The sequence below is a fragment of the Trachurus trachurus genome (assembly GCF_905171665.1).
Source record: "Trachurus trachurus genome assembly, chromosome: 24".
NCBI classification, from domain to species: Eukaryota; Metazoa; Chordata; class Actinopteri; order Carangiformes; family Carangidae; genus Trachurus; species Trachurus trachurus.
Window position 1 is genome coordinate 5,287,177 of NC_139910.1, and position 15,637 is coordinate 5,302,813.

Genomic DNA, 15,637 nt, shown 5'->3' on the forward strand with positions numbered 1-15,637 from the left:
TGATGATAATCAGCAAGAATTAAAAATTGATGTTAAAATGCTTTCATAAATTTACAGTTACAGTTTTAGAGATAAACTGCAAGTTTGATCCAAATTACTGATGCTGAGCTGATCTTTATCTCGTTGGATTATCACTTACCACCATCTAGTGGACAGTGGGTATTCATTGTGATTCATTCTCAGATTAAACAGGATCAAACACTCAAGCTGCTTCTTTTCTCCAAATGTTTCCTCTACTCATGAAGTGGAAAGTGTTTGTAAATTGACCTGAAGTAAATTCAACAGCCTGGAAAATCTGTGAGTGTCTGATGACCAGTGTCACTTTGATCTCATTGTGTGGTTGTCATGTGTTGTCTCGGAAAGGTTTATAAAGGTTTCTGCTGAGTGGCTGGTTCAATTGATCTTTCTAATGTTTGCAAGTGTGAATTTCATGAGCAATTTCTATGAGAGTTAATATCAGTGAATACCAAACTTCAAAATAAAACTTGACTATTAGCCTATATTATAGGGCCCATTCTAAAGCGTGTTCCCCACTTTTCTGCACAATACAGAACTGCTACCATTAACAACATTGTAAAAGACCACCACACATTTAGGCCCAACTAACTGGGCCCTCACTGCTGCTGCTGCTGCTGCTGCTGCTGCTGCTGCTGAGATGCACTGCCTGCCACTATGGCGGGTGGTGGTGGTATGTGTTACAGTTCATTTGGGTTCTTATAATAAAATAACACTCTTTGAGTTAATATTGACTAGTTGGCAGCAGCTTAACTTTACTGAGAACGTCAGGTGATGAGATAATAACACAGGCATCAGCAATCGAACAACGAACTTGTCAACCTAGGTCTGTCAAACCATAGCAGAGTATAATATCAGAGTATCGCGGCAAAGATACTCCGTAGATATCACCCGTCTTTGATCACGGTATGTGGTGTGTTTCATGCGCGAGCTACTGCGCATGTACAACTCATAAGGAAAGTCTGCTGCGTTCAAAACAACTCAGAAGTCAGAATTCCCAACTTGGAAATGTCCAAGACTGATCCACCTCCACACCTTCAACACCACATTCACTGAACCTCTGTATCCTGGGTTCTGTGTCAGCCTTGGTTCCTCGGTGTCTCTGTGTCGTCTGTCTGAGAGTCTTTGGCAGTGAATGTGGTTTCACTTTGAAGCTTCTCGATGTGCAGGCCTCACCTCACATCTCAGACCTCAAAGCACATCCTTCCAACATGCGCCACACTTGTGTCTAAAACTAAAAGCTGACAGAGCCTGCCCAGTGTCTGCTCAAAAACTATTGGACCCTCTGCCAGCTGATATCAGATGAGCTCCCTCCATCTCCAGTTTCAAATCTAGGTTTTTAGTTCACTCACCTTCTTGTCCATTGTCATAAATATCTGCTTCTTATCTCCCTCCTTTTAATGCATTTACATGACACCTATGTAATTTTCACATTGTTGTACTGTATTCTTTTGTGTCACCAACTTCTTTAGTGTATTTTAATTCTCCTTTGTACAGCACTTTGGTCAAAGATAAAGAGAAAATATGCTTGTTACTGTATCTGTAGTATATGTTACCCTTTCTCCACCAGCTTGTGATAAAGCATTTTGATTTAATCTATTTAAACCTGTTTTTAATGCACTTTCACATTTTTAGTCTTTGTTCTTTAAGCAAGCTTGCATGCACCCTTAATGAATGCAGAGCAACAGTGTCTGAAGAAACTACTGCACCGTTCTGCCATGACACATACAATATGGGTCGACAATAGACAATAATACAATAGAGAGAACTGAATAATCAGACATCGAAAATTACACAGAAAATATTAAAGAAAATAGTATAAGTGGGGAAAAAAATAATTGAAATAAGGTCTGTAGGATTTTCCTAGAAAAAACAAAATACAGACCTATATGAAAAAAAAACTTCTTAATCATCACCTATGGGCTTCTACTCGTGTGTTGGTGACTCTGCAGAGCCACGTATTTGTACCTTATTTACAATAGCCTATACGTTGACATATATACTGTAGCTGACATTCGTGTATTACAGTAAATGTTTGGTTTGCACCATCTAGTGGACAGACATTAACTACATCACCTGAGTTTCTGCCACAAGTGACGTCACTGATGTTTTTTCTAGATAGGTACCCTCATGAGGGTGTAACTCACACAAACACCAGGACAGACGAAGGAGAATGAGCAGCTTCTTTTCTTCCAAATGTTTCCTCTACACATGAAGGTGGAAATTTTCTGAAAGTCAACCTCAAGATTTGATTTGATTTCATCAGGTGAGAATCCTACCTGAGTAATCTGTAAATGCCTGAACAGGATCACTGGTCACATTGTGATGTATCATTTTTTGACTGGAAATTATAATGGTGGTTTATAATTTCTGTTTTTATTTGGTGCTTGCTGTTATAAATATCCTTAAGTCTTGATGAAGAATGATTTCAGGTTAAGTTTAAGTTATTTTAAGTGAATCTGATGCAGAACAAGCAACAGTTTGATTTAATCTGAGCTCACATAATCACAGAACAATGTAAGAACTAGTCTAAGACCTTGAGTGAACTTGTCTGAAGTGCATTTTAACAACAACCCAAAACCTGCAAGGATCAAAATGGATGCCAAGCAAAAATATTTTTTTCTAAATTGTAAGAGACAAGCAAGTTAGGTAGAGAGAGAAAGAGATTCAAACCCATGGCCACTGCATCTATTCATGTATAGTTAAAATCACACAACACATTTACATATCAATCTATTTGAAGGAAAAGCAGAGGTTTAAAATCAGACACCCTCTGTTGCTATTGAGGTTGTGTTGATTCTCTGAAGTTAAGAGGATGTTACTCATCTTCAGCTCAAACACAGACATAGGACTGGCGAGGAAAACGAGAAGCCTCTTCTCTCCAAATGTTTCTACTTGAAGGTGGAAAGTGTCTGTGAGTCGACCTGATGTGAGTTCAGCAGGTGAGAATCCTACCTGAGAAATCTGTCTGATGAACAGCATCACCCTCTGTTTGATGGGACAGTAGAAATGTTTCTGGATGATCTGTTTAATGATTCAGTTTTTTATTGAATAGTTTTATTCTTCAGTTTCCCTCTGAGTTAAAGCAGAGTGGTTTGAGAAGGATTTTCATGTTTTCCTGTTGGGAGTAGACTTGATTGTAACCTGAGCTCAGTGATCAGTGAAGCGTTCAAGGTCAGAACTGGTTGGACAGTTTGAATCAAGTTGGCTGAGGTTTAATATAAACACATAACAATCTTATGACTCGATACACAGACATAATGTGACTGAAAGGTCATTTCCATGATCTATGTGTCCACAAACAGTAAGACACCAGCTGCACAGAATGGTGCACAAGTCTGGTGATAGAATGGATTTTTATCTTGTCAGTGCCAGTTACAGGTTGAAACATTTTCAGTGGCATGAAGTGCATGACGGGGCGTTTCACAGATCATATTGTCCAAAACATTGAGGATTTTAACTGTCAAAAGTTCTTAAAGGAAGTTCCAATGGTTCTGCTGCAGAATTAGGATGAGTGAGATACGTAGAAAAATAAGACCAGAGCCATAAACCACTTTCAGGTGTGGCCTGGCCCTGTACAGTAACAAAGACAATTCCAGTTGCACCTTTATCAGTTAATTTCTTAAATTGTCCAGAAAGAAAGTGGTGTCTGTTCGATGACAAAGGTTACTGTTTTATTTTGGCACAGGGTTTTCAGATATAGTTTGATTCCCTCACTGATTAAGGGACCATGTGAAATGGTAGGTTTTGGAAACATTTTAGCCTTGCAGTGAATTGCAATGACATGAAATGAGTGTCAAACAAGTTACTTTGGTGTCAGTAAATACATATGGTGGTGTTATGCAAAGAGAAAAAATAGTTTGTACATCAATATGTTGGACAGGAGAGGGACGGGTAGATTTGCAAATATAACTTTTTTTTTTTTTTGGCCTAAAAAAGGTCACAGGACGTAATTGTTGCAGCCATTAAAGATTATGCAAGTATCCGTGTGCGGAGGAGTCTATATATTTGGTGGTGATATTCCGAAATTAACAAAAACTGAAAGGAAATTTAATGAGGCATTACATTGCATTATGTTAAAAAAAAAAAAAAAACATCTGGGCCTCTATACCACTTTCATGGTGCTGCTAAATACATTTTGGTGGTGCTAGAGTGAAATTTGTAAAAAAAAAAAAAGCAACAAAAAAACAACAATAACATATTAACAAGAGTTGCACTCCAATTATACTAAATTAATATACTAAATTTGAGAGAGCGGTTTCCTCATCAGACCCTTTGAATGAGAACATTTGTCAGGGATTCCCCTGGTCAGTTATGAAACCTTTTGAAAATCGGTTGTTGTTGTGATGTGTTGTGTGTGAAGGTGGGGGCTCTGCTATGGATCAGTGTGAGGACAGAGACGAGGTGGCCCCTCCCTCTAAAACCACTCTGTGGGAGGAACATGAGAGCCAAACCGAAGCTCAGAGGTAACTCACACTCACTGTCACAAAACTAGTAATCAGGTATAATAACTTATAAACAACTATTAACCACCAACCACTGATTAATCAACTGATTAAATGAAGTCAAAATTTAAATCTTTGTTTATTGTTTTACATCAGGATGCAGCTGCAAAGACCAGACTCTCCTGAACCCAGCTGTGTGTCCATGCAGAGTGACCGGTCTATGGAACGTCCCATTTTCTTTAAAGGTGGACAGCCTGCTGAACCCAGCTGTGTATCCATGCAGAGTGACCGGTCTATGGGTCGTCCCATTTTCTTTAAAGGTGGACAGCCTGCTGAACCCAGCTGTGTGTCCATGCAGAGTGACCGGTCTATGGGTCGTCCCATTTTCTTTAAAGGTGGACAGCCTGCTGAACCCAGCTGTGTATCCATGCAGAGTGACCGGTCTATGGGTCGTCCCATTTTCTTTAAAGGTGGACAGCCTGCTGAACCCAGCTGTGTGTCCATGCAGAGTGACCGGTCTATGGGTCGTCCCATTTTCTTTAAAGGTGGACAGCCTGCTGAACCTAGCTGTGTGTCCATGAAGAGTGACCGGTCTATGGAACGTCCCATTTTCTTTAAAGGTGGACAGCCTGCTGAACCCAGCTGTGTATCCATGCAGAGTGACCAGTCTATGGGTCGTCCCATTTTCTTTAAAGGTGGACAGCCTGCTGAACCCAGCTGTGTGTCCATGCAGAGTGACCGGTCTATGGGTCGTCCCATTTTCTTTAAAGGTGGACAGCCTGCTGAACCCAGCTGTGTGTCCATGCAGAGTGACCGGTCTATGGGTCGTCCTATCTTCTTTAAAAGTGGACAACACTCTGTTTATAGAGGGTAAGATTTGAAAATTCAACTTTGTTAAAGGGGAACTATGCAATTCGGCTTGCGTTTAAATCAATCAATAAATCAATCAATAAATGGAGCGGTGGATAACATTACATAACATATGCAATGTTATGGCGTGTGTGCTTGTGTAGTCTTAACCATCATAAACAAAAGATTATGGGTTATGAAGTGCGTTTGTGTCGCGGTGTGCAGAGACGAGAGCTGGGACACCGGGGTGGCGGCCACTACACTGATGTTTAAAAGGTTGGTTTTCAGCCGTGAGACGCCAGGTGGAAGGCAGAGAGCCTCCGTTGTCACTCGTAAGTAGTAGTAGTAGTAGTAGTTAGCTGCTAATGCCGTGCTGGATTCTTTGACAGCATTTGTTTTCCTGGGGAAAAGCTTGTCTTTTTCCCTTTTTTTAACAAATTTGACCGGCAAAACTTCACTGCTAATGTCACAGTGAGTTCTGATTAATTGCTTGATGAGTGTACACGCACATTTTAATTGGATCACTTTATTCCACGTCCATGTAAACAGTGAAGTTGGAATTTTACGATCAGAATGATTATAATCAGATTGTAGAAAAAATGCACATGTAAATGTGGCTACTGTTGTAGTTGTTGAGAGTCTGTAGTCCTTAGTTGACTGAGCAAAAATATGAATCCAAAGTGATCTGTCATCTTAACTTCTACTTATGAGGACATTAAAACTTTAAATTTGTCAGCCAAACCAGACTTGTCCACACCTTTGAACTGGGCCTTGGCTTCATGTATGATTGACCATACAGTAGCTGTGTCTCAAGACTGGACTCAGGTTTTGCAACGGGTGTTGACTGGTTTCTCTTTGATACATGGAATAGAAAGAAGTGAACAATCACTTCCCCAAAAGGTGTCAGGGACCTGGCAATCTGATGCTCTGCTGCCAAGGACTTTTGACACTGTAAAGTCATCCATGGATTGTCTGTCAGGGATCTGTTCCACTAAATTTTGGCTCATAGAATCAGCACAGTTTTAGTCATATGATCAGAATTGCATCTGTGTTGGGGCGGTGCGTGGCACAGTGGTTAAGGGCGGCCGCCCTATGTAGAGGCTACAGTCCTCAACGCAGGTGTCCCCGGTTCGAATCCCGCGTCGGGCAGACCTTTCCTGCATGTCATTCCCCCTCTCTCTGCCTCCTCCTTTCCTGTCTATCTCACTATGTACTATCAAATAAAGGCAAAAACGCCAAAAAATATACTTAAATTTTTTTTAAACTTTTTAGGCCACTATGCAGTTACTTTGGTGTTACTTAAATGTTGCTACAACTTCTGTGAACCATCCTTATTTCTTTATTTCTCTTGAGTCATCATGACTGAGCCATCTCATCTGCCAGTCAGTTTCCATCCTCACTTTATCAAAGTTGGAATTTAAACTCATTTAGTAATTCATTTTCCTGTGATGTTGATCTTTTCTTTGCAGAGCTCAGCAGGAGATCTCAGAGGTCAAAAGCAGTCCGTCTGCCCAGCATCAACCAGACCTGGACTCGCTATTTATGGTTTGTACATGTACAGTCATACTGTTACTGTTTAATTACATACATCACAGATTTCATGTGGAAGGCTTTCAGACTGACACGTGAATCACATGTGCTAATCAGTTTAAATCAAATGTTCATTTTATCATATGTTCCAGTTGCTGGAAGAAAACATTGTCACTTTTGTGAAGAATGAGCTGAAGAGAATCCAGAGGCTCCTAAGGTCTAAAATGGAGGATGAGGAGATTGTGGATGGTGAGGATGAGGAGCAGAGGAGCAGCAGAGAGGCATTTCTGAAGATCACAGTGAACTTCCTGAGGAGAATGAAGCAGGAGGAGCTGGCTGACTGTCTGCAGAGCAGTAAGAGGATTTCTCTAAAGATTCAACATGATGGAGAAATGGGACATTTACTGACATGATAGGGGAAAATATGTTTGAAAGGAAATGTTTTAACATTGTTTTTGTCATTGATTAATTATTTTGTTTGTTGCTTGTTCATTTAGAAAGTCATGCTGCAGTTTGCCAACATAAACTCAAATCTAAGCTGAAGAAGAAGTTCCAGTGTGTGTTTGAGGGGATCTCTAAAGCAGGAAACCCAACTCTTCTGAATCAGATCTACACAGAGCTCTACATCACAGAGGGAGGGACTGGAGAGGTCAATGATGAACATGAGGTCAGACAGATTGAAACAGCATCCAGGAGACCAGACAGACCAGAAACAACCATCAGACAAGAAGACATCTTTAAAGCCTCACCTGGAGGAGATGAACCAATCAGAACAGTGATGACAAAGGGAGTGGCTGGCATTGGGAAAACAGTCTTAACACAGAAGTTCACTCTGGACTGGGCTGAAGACAAAGCCAACCAGGACATACACTTCACATTTCCATTCACCTTCAGAGAGCTGAATGTGCTGAAAGAGATAAAGTTCAGCTTGGTGGAACTTGTTCATCACTTCTTCACTGAAACCAAAGAAGCAGGAATCTGCAGCTTTGATCAGTTCCAGGTCGTCTTCATCTTTGACGGTCTGGATGAGTGTCGACTTCCTCTGGACTTCCACAACACTGAGATCCTGACTGATGTGACAGAGTCCACCTCAGTGAGCGTGCTGCTGACAAACCTCATCAGGGGGAAACTGCTTCCCTCTGCTCGCCTGTGGATAACCACACGACCTGCAGCAGCCAATCAGATCCCTCCTGAGTGTGTTGACATGGTGACAGAGGTCAGAGGGTTCACTGACCCACAGAAGGAGGAGTACTTCAGGAAGAGGTTCAGAGATGAGGAGCAGGCCAGAAGGATCATCTCCCACATCAAGACATCACAAAGCCTCCACATCATGTGCCACATCCCAGTCTTCTGCTGGATCACTGCTACAGTTCTGGAGGAGGTGTTGAAGACCAGAGAGGGAGGAGAGCTGCCCAAGACCCTGACTGAGATGTACATCCACTTCCTGGTGGTTCAGTCCAAACTGAAGAAGATCAAGTATGATGGAGGAGCTGAGACAGATCCACACTGGAGTCCAGAGAGCAGGGAGATGATTGAGTCTCTGGGAAAACTGGCTTTTGAGCAGCTGCAGAAAGGAAACCTGATCTTCTATGAATCAGACCTGATTGAGTGTGGCATCGATATCAGAGCAGCCTCAGTGTACTCAGGAGTGTTCACACAGATCTTTAGAGAGGAGAGCGGCCTGTACCAGGACAAGGTGTTCTGCTTCGTCCATCTGAGTGTTCAGGAGTTTCTGGCTGCTCTTCATGTTCATCGGATATTCATAATATATGAAATCAATCTGTTGTCAAAAGCACAATCAACCTACCGGTGGTTAATAGTGATTAGAGACAAACATGATCCAACACTCCTCTACCAGAGAGCTGTGAATGAGGCCTTACAGAGTCCAAATGGACACCTGGACTTGTTCCTTCGCTTCCTCCTGGGTCTTTCACTGGAGACGAATCAAACTCTTCTACGAGGCCTGATTTCAAAGACAGAAAGTAGCCCACAGACACAGCGCACAGATCAGGAAACAGTCCAATACATAAAGAAGAAGATCAGTGAGAATCTGTCTCCAGAGAAAAGCATCAATCTGTTCCACTGTCTGAATGAACTGAATGATCGTTCTCTAGTGGAGGAGATCCAACGGTCCCTGACATCAGGATGTCTCTCCACAGATGAACTGTCTCCTGCTCAATGGTCAGCTCTGGTCTTCATCTTACTGTCATCAGAAGAAGATCTGGACGTGTTTGACCTGAAGAAATACTCTGCTTCAGAGGAGGCTCTTCTGAGGCTGCTGCCAGTGGTCAAAGCCTCTAACAAAACTCTGTATGTAGATGCAAAACTGGTTGTGTATGCTTAATATTCTAATTTTAACAAAACATTTTGATGGTGTAAATTACTGTTCCTTCCCCAGACTGAGTGGCTGTAACCTCACAGAGAGAAGTTGTGAAGCTCTGTCCTCAGTCTTGAGCTCCCAGTCCTCTAGTCTGAGAGAACTGGACCTGAGTAACAACAACCTGAGTGATTCAGGAGTGAAGCTGATTTCTGCTGGACTGAAGAGTCCACGCTGTAAACTGGAAACTCTCAAGTAAGGATCAAGTTATTTGCTACAAATGTAACAACATTCAGTGTTGTGGCACCCCTTTTCGCCTACTCCCTGTCCCCATTTTCCCTTTTTCCCTCTCTTCTTTTTCTTTTCTCTTCTCCTCACTCCTAACTGCCTGTCTAGCAGGATCCCTAGTAGCAGGGACTTAACCGACAGTTTCTTCCACTCTTTTCTCCTCTTCTTTCCATCCTACCTTTTCTATTTTTCTTTATGGTCAGTTCATTATGATGGGAAATAAATGATTTTGTGGCACCTATCTTTCTTTTCTCTGAAATACCTTACTAATAATAGCTACAATCAGTTAGTCCCATCACTAAATCTGCAGACTGAATTGAACTGTTTTTGATGTTATGACTCTGCTCAGTTCTTGTGTGTGTATGTTTGTGTGCGAGGTCGTATACCTGTGTGGCATGTGTGTGTGGTCCTGTGTTTGTGTCTGTGCGTTACTCTCCAGCTGCTGGCCCTCTCCACCGGCCCCTGTTATCGTCACTGTATGATCTGTGATGCTACTTACAAGTTTTGGCACTCATGTACATTTCTGTTTTATTAGTCTATTTATTTGTCTATTATGAATAATGAACTTAACTAAAGGTCTGCAAGTTGTTCACCTGAATATAAGAAGTCTGTTACCTAAAATTGATCTTCTTAGAGTTTGGCTTACCTACAATAAACCCCATGTAATCACTCTCTCAGAAACCTGGTTGAACAGTAATATTCCTGACAATGATGTTAAACTTGACAATTATGTCCTATACAGAAGTGACAGGGGTTCTAGAGGAGGAGGACTTCTGACCTACATCTCCTCAAGTCTGACTTCAGAGCTAGTCACACCTACAGAGAATCCTTTGTACTTTGAATGTCTCTTTGTAAGGATAATTTTTCATGAGAACAAAAGATTAAAGCAGAAGTAAGCGATCCGGTCGTTTTGGCTAATGCTGCGTTCCAGGCAGGCTTTTGAAACCGTAAGTTACAGCTTCACGTCACGACTTACGACTTTGTAGAGTTCTAGGCAACCCGCAACTCGCGTTTCTCCGACCTGTTGCCTGTGAAAGTGCACTATAACGGCCACTTGTAACTTCCGACCCGTGAACTTGCACCAGATGGAACTGGTACGACTTCACAGGTCGGAAAAACACGAGTTATGGGCTGCCCTGAACGCACCATAACTTCTTGTCAGCCGATGGAGTTAGCAGCCCCCGCCCTCGTCATGGATCTATTGGTCCTCGTCCCTACGTCACCACATTCACGCGCATCCCTTGGCTGCACACACAGCCCTTCATGCCGTTCTCTCTCCTCATTGGATAAAAATTGTAGGATACAAGAAAAGTTTTCTCTTCGGCTCAGAGCAGAGCAGAGTGACTGACAGACCCGTGTTTCGGTCCAAACACTCTATGTAAGTGATTGCTGTCGGAAGATATAACTATTTAAGACTTATATTAACACAAAAATATCGCTTACTTCTGCTTTAATTATTGGAAATTTCTATAGACCCCCTAAATCTCCTACGGAATCCACAAACTGTATCTTGTCTACCATTAAAGCAGATATCAGCTTCACGGCCGTTTCGGCTAATGCTGCGTTCAAGGCAGGCTTTTGAAACCGTAAGTTACAGCTTCAAGTCACAACTACGACTTGGTAGCGTTCCAGGTAACCCGTAGCTCGTGTTTTTACCATCCTGTTGTCTGTGAAAGTTCCCTATAATGGCCACTCGTAACTTCCGACCCGTGAACTCGTACCAGATCGAACTGGTATGACTTCACAGGAAGGAAAAACACAAAGTACGAGTTTCTTTGAACGCACCATGAGTTAGCAGCCCCCGCCCTTGTCAGGCATCAATTGGTCCTCGTGCTACGTCACCACATTCACGCGCATCCCTTGGCTGCACACACAGCCCTTCATGCCGTTCTCTCTCCTCATTGGATAACACTTGTATCCCACAAGGAAAATTTTCTCCTCGGGTTACAGCAGAGCAGAGTGACGGAGAGACTCGTGTTTAGGCTGAAATACTTCATGTAAGTGATTGCTGACGGAAAATAGGACTATTTAGGACTTATATTAACAAAAACATTCCACTGATATCTGCTTTAACTCCCTAGACCACACAAGTGAGAAAATCATTTTAGGGGATTTTAACTCTAACTGGCTTGACCGGTCTTCTCTTAATGATCGCAATCTTTTCAACAGTATAAATCTCACACAACTCATAACTGAACCCACGAGGGTGTGCTCTAGCTCAGCTTCCCTGCTTGATTTGATACATCCTGACAGAATTATTTAATCTGGTGTACTATCAGATTCCTTTAGTGACCACTCTGTTGTCTTTTGTGTTTGGAAGATTAAAATGCCCCATCTTCCCCCTAAATTTATTAAAGTAAGGAAAGCTAATAATATTAATCATGATCTCTTTATTCAAGACATTCTAAACATAAACTGGGAGCGGTTTCAGCTAATACCAAATGTTGATGATGCGTGGCATTTTTTCTATACTGAGTTTCTCGAGGTTATTAACAAACACGCACCTTGGTCAACAATTAGAGTTAAGGGTAGACACTTACCGTGGATTAAAGGAGAACTTATTAATTTATTCAAACAAAGAGACAAGGCCTGGAAAAAATATCGGGCAACTAAGAATGTTTCTGACTGGATTGCTTACAAAGACTTACGAAATAAATGTACTACTAAAACAAGAAATGCTAAAGCCAATTACTACAAAGATTCCCTAACAACCAATTTTAAGAACCCCAAACAATTTTGGAAGACAATTAATAATGTAACTAATAAATCCTCTACTCATATTAAATTGAATAATGAAATTATTAGTGACTCACTATTAATTGCAGAAGCCTTTAGTCAGCATTTCTCTTTAATTGGCAATTCTCTATCTGGTAATAACTGCTCTGACCTCACCCTGATTAATGAAAGGTCCAGGAGTTCCTTCGCCTTTAGAACAATCACCTCAACCGAGGTTCAACGGGTCATCGATGGCCTAAGTTCTGGGAGCAGTTGTGGTCCTGATGGGCTAGAGATCAAATTCTTTAAATTGGCCTCTTATGTTTTATCATTTCCTCTGGCAGATTTGTTTAATCTATCTTTGACCACCTGTGAAACTCCTTCATCTTGGAAATGCGCCAGAGTAACCCCATTACATAAAGGTGGCGACCACCAGGATATCAATAACTATAGACCCATCTCAATTATTAACAGTATCACCAAAGTATTTGAAAAACTTATTTTTAATCAATTATCCAATTATCTTAAAGCAGAAGTGAGTGATCCGGTCGTTTTCGCTAATGCTGCGTTCCAGGCAGGCTTTTGAAATCATAAATTACAGCTTCAAGTCACAATTTACGACTTTGTAGCATTCCAGGCAACCCACTCGTGTTTTTCCGACCTGTTTTACCGGTGAAAGTCACTATAACGGCCACTCGTAACTTCCGACCGGTGAACTCGTACCAGATCGAACTGGTACCACTTCACGGTCGGAAAAATACGAGTTTCCTTGAACGCACCATAACAGTCCTCGTCGCTACGTCACCACATTCACGGCGTTCCTTGGCTGCACACACAGCCCTGCATGCCGTTCTCTCTCCTCATTGGATAAAAACTGTAGGATACGATAAATGTTTTCTCTTCGGCTCAGAGCAGAGCAGAGGGACTGACAGACCCGTGTTTCGGTCCAAACACTCTATGTAAGTGATTGCTGTCGGAAGATATAACTATTTAAGACTTATATTAACACAAATATATCACTTACTTCTGCTTTAATGATTATAACATCCTATCCCCACACCAATCTGGATTTCGACCCAACTTCTCGACGACCACTGCTCTCACAAAATTCTCCAATGACATATTATCCTCTTTTGACAATAATTTGCCTACTGGTGCTATATTCATTGATTTATCAAAAGCGTTCGACATGGTTGATCACTATCTCCTTTTAGATAAGTTGTATGCTATTGGTCTTTCAACAGAATCAGTTTTATTTTTTAATTCCTTTCTTCACAATAGAAGCCAGTGCGTGTCTTTTCAGAACACCCAGTCAGACTATAAGTTAATATCAAAAAGTGTGCCCCAAGGTTCATCTTTGGGTCCTCTTTTATTTTCTATTTTTGTCAATGATCTCCCCATTATCTGTTCTGACTGTCAAATTCATCTTTATGCTGACGATACTGTAATTTACTCCTCCAAACTCGATACTTCACAAATTCAGCACTCCTTGCAATATAATTTTAATTTAGTTCAGAAATGGTTCTCATCCAACAAACTTCTTTTGAACAAGAAAAAATCACACAGTATGCTTTTCAGTACCAGATCTGATTTACTATCCAAAGACTGGTCCTTATTTTTTCTTGAGGGAGCCCCACTAGAAAAGGTAGATAAATTTAAATACTTGGGCCTCCTGCTTGATTCTCAGTTATCCTTTAAACCACACATTGATTTAATTACAAAGAAAATTTGCTGTCGTCTGAAATTACTGTATCGGTCCATTGATTGTTTTACACTACAGGTTCGTAAAAGAATCGTATCACAATTATTATTTCCTATTCTTGATTATGCAGACATCATTTATCAGAACACTACAGAATCTAATCTCCGTGCTCTCACTGGCCCTCATGTATCAAACTTGCGCAGGATCTGGTGTAGATTCTGGTGTAAATATCAGTGTACGGCGAGTGTTACGTGTGATTTACTAAAAGTGTGTACGCTGCTGATTTCGGCGTAGAACCGGCGTGGTGGTGATAAATTCGGTGGCTGAAAACGAGCGTAATTTAAATGTCACGCCCCGATATATTCCTGCTTTAGAGGCGTCCCCCTGCCCCTTTTACGACATGGAGACACGGAAGACGGCCAAGAAGAGGGACTTTACTGACATTACCGCGTTGAACAGGGAGAGGGCGGCAACATTAAATATCTGGACATTGATAGATTGATAGATTTTGTGATTGATAAGCGACATCCCGGTGGATAGAGGCTGCAGACGCACGTGTCACCGACCACGTCAGGAAAGCCAGCGATCTCATGAAATGCTCCTGCAGTTTACTAAACACAAGTGATTGAGGAGAAATCATAGAGGCATATTACTGCTGCAAACGCTACTTTATGACCATCACCGCTGGCATGGTTCGGCTGATGGAGGGATGTGAAACACTGGCCCGATCTCCCGCTGACAGGTCCCGGTGACGGGAAAAAAAAAAAGAAAAGAAAAACACTCCGCGGAGATCAGCTGCACCTGGACAGGTAGCGGAGCCCCCCCCCCCCCCCCCCCCCCCCCCCCCCCCCCCCGCCGGCTCCGGTGTCCGGCAGAGAGAGAGACTGAGGAGCCGTCCGGTCCTGCTCTGGTGCTGCAGATGTTGGAAGTTTGTGTGTGTGATCTAACAATAACAGGTCTGTCTGTCATTGACTGTTTCTGTTTACACAGCTGATTAACGAGCAGCTGTCACGTCGTGGTTTTTAATTCATCTCAGTTGCCCAAAATAAAACTCGAGTTATATTTTCAACACGGACTTGGTTTTATCGTTTCTTTTTTTTTTTTTGGCTACTTTTTATCTTTTTATCAATATAAACAACAACAACATGTGGTCCACATCGCTGCGTTATTAGACTATGGTTTAATAATCGTTCTGACACAGCAGCACTCGTTCCTGCATGTTCTACGCTGGTTCCAAATGTGCGTACACCTGGTCAGAGCTGGCGTGAGATTTGTGCGTACCGTACGCTCACGCTCAGATTAATAAATGCCGATCCTTGCGGTGAATTTGGTGTACACCCATTTTTTTGGTGTACGCAAGTTTAATAAATGAGGGCCACTGTGCTGTATAACAGCCTCTGTAGATTCGTTCTGAGATGTCCCTACAGAACTCATCATTGCATTCTTTATGAATCTTTGAACTGGTTAACCCCAAAAGCCAGAAGAGTTCTTCATTGGTTATTATTTATTCTTTAAATGCATTCACTTAAATTTTCCTTTATATTTAAAACAATTTATGATTCCTTATAGTACACAATACAGTCTTAGACATACAGATCATCTCTTTTTCTGTATTCCCAGAATATCTAAAGAATCTGGTCGCCGTTCATTTCAGTTTAAAGCTCTGTCTGATTGGATCAGTCTCCCATGCCAGCTTAGGTCTACTACTTCTCTATTTAGCTTCAAAGCATCACTTCTAATTAATTTGCAAACTCCTTGTTCTTGTTTCTGATGATG

The 15,637-nt window shown here is 41.7% G+C and overlaps 1 protein-coding gene across 1 annotated transcript in view; it reads left to right on the top strand.

The window, feature by feature from the left end:
- Nucleotides 1-15,637, top strand: part of LOC311007114 (protein NLRC3-like) — a gene marked incomplete at both ends in the record, with an annotated part of 86,491 nt that overhangs the window by 49,555 nt on the left and 21,299 nt on the right. The window contains 2 exons of the mRNA XM_084000202.1: nt 7,337-9,149; nt 9,238-9,411. Of these exons, the coding sequence (XP_083856328.1) occupies nt 7,337-9,149; nt 9,238-9,411 (1,987 nt within the window). The remainder of the gene's footprint in view (nt 1-7,336; nt 9,150-9,237; nt 9,412-15,637) is intronic.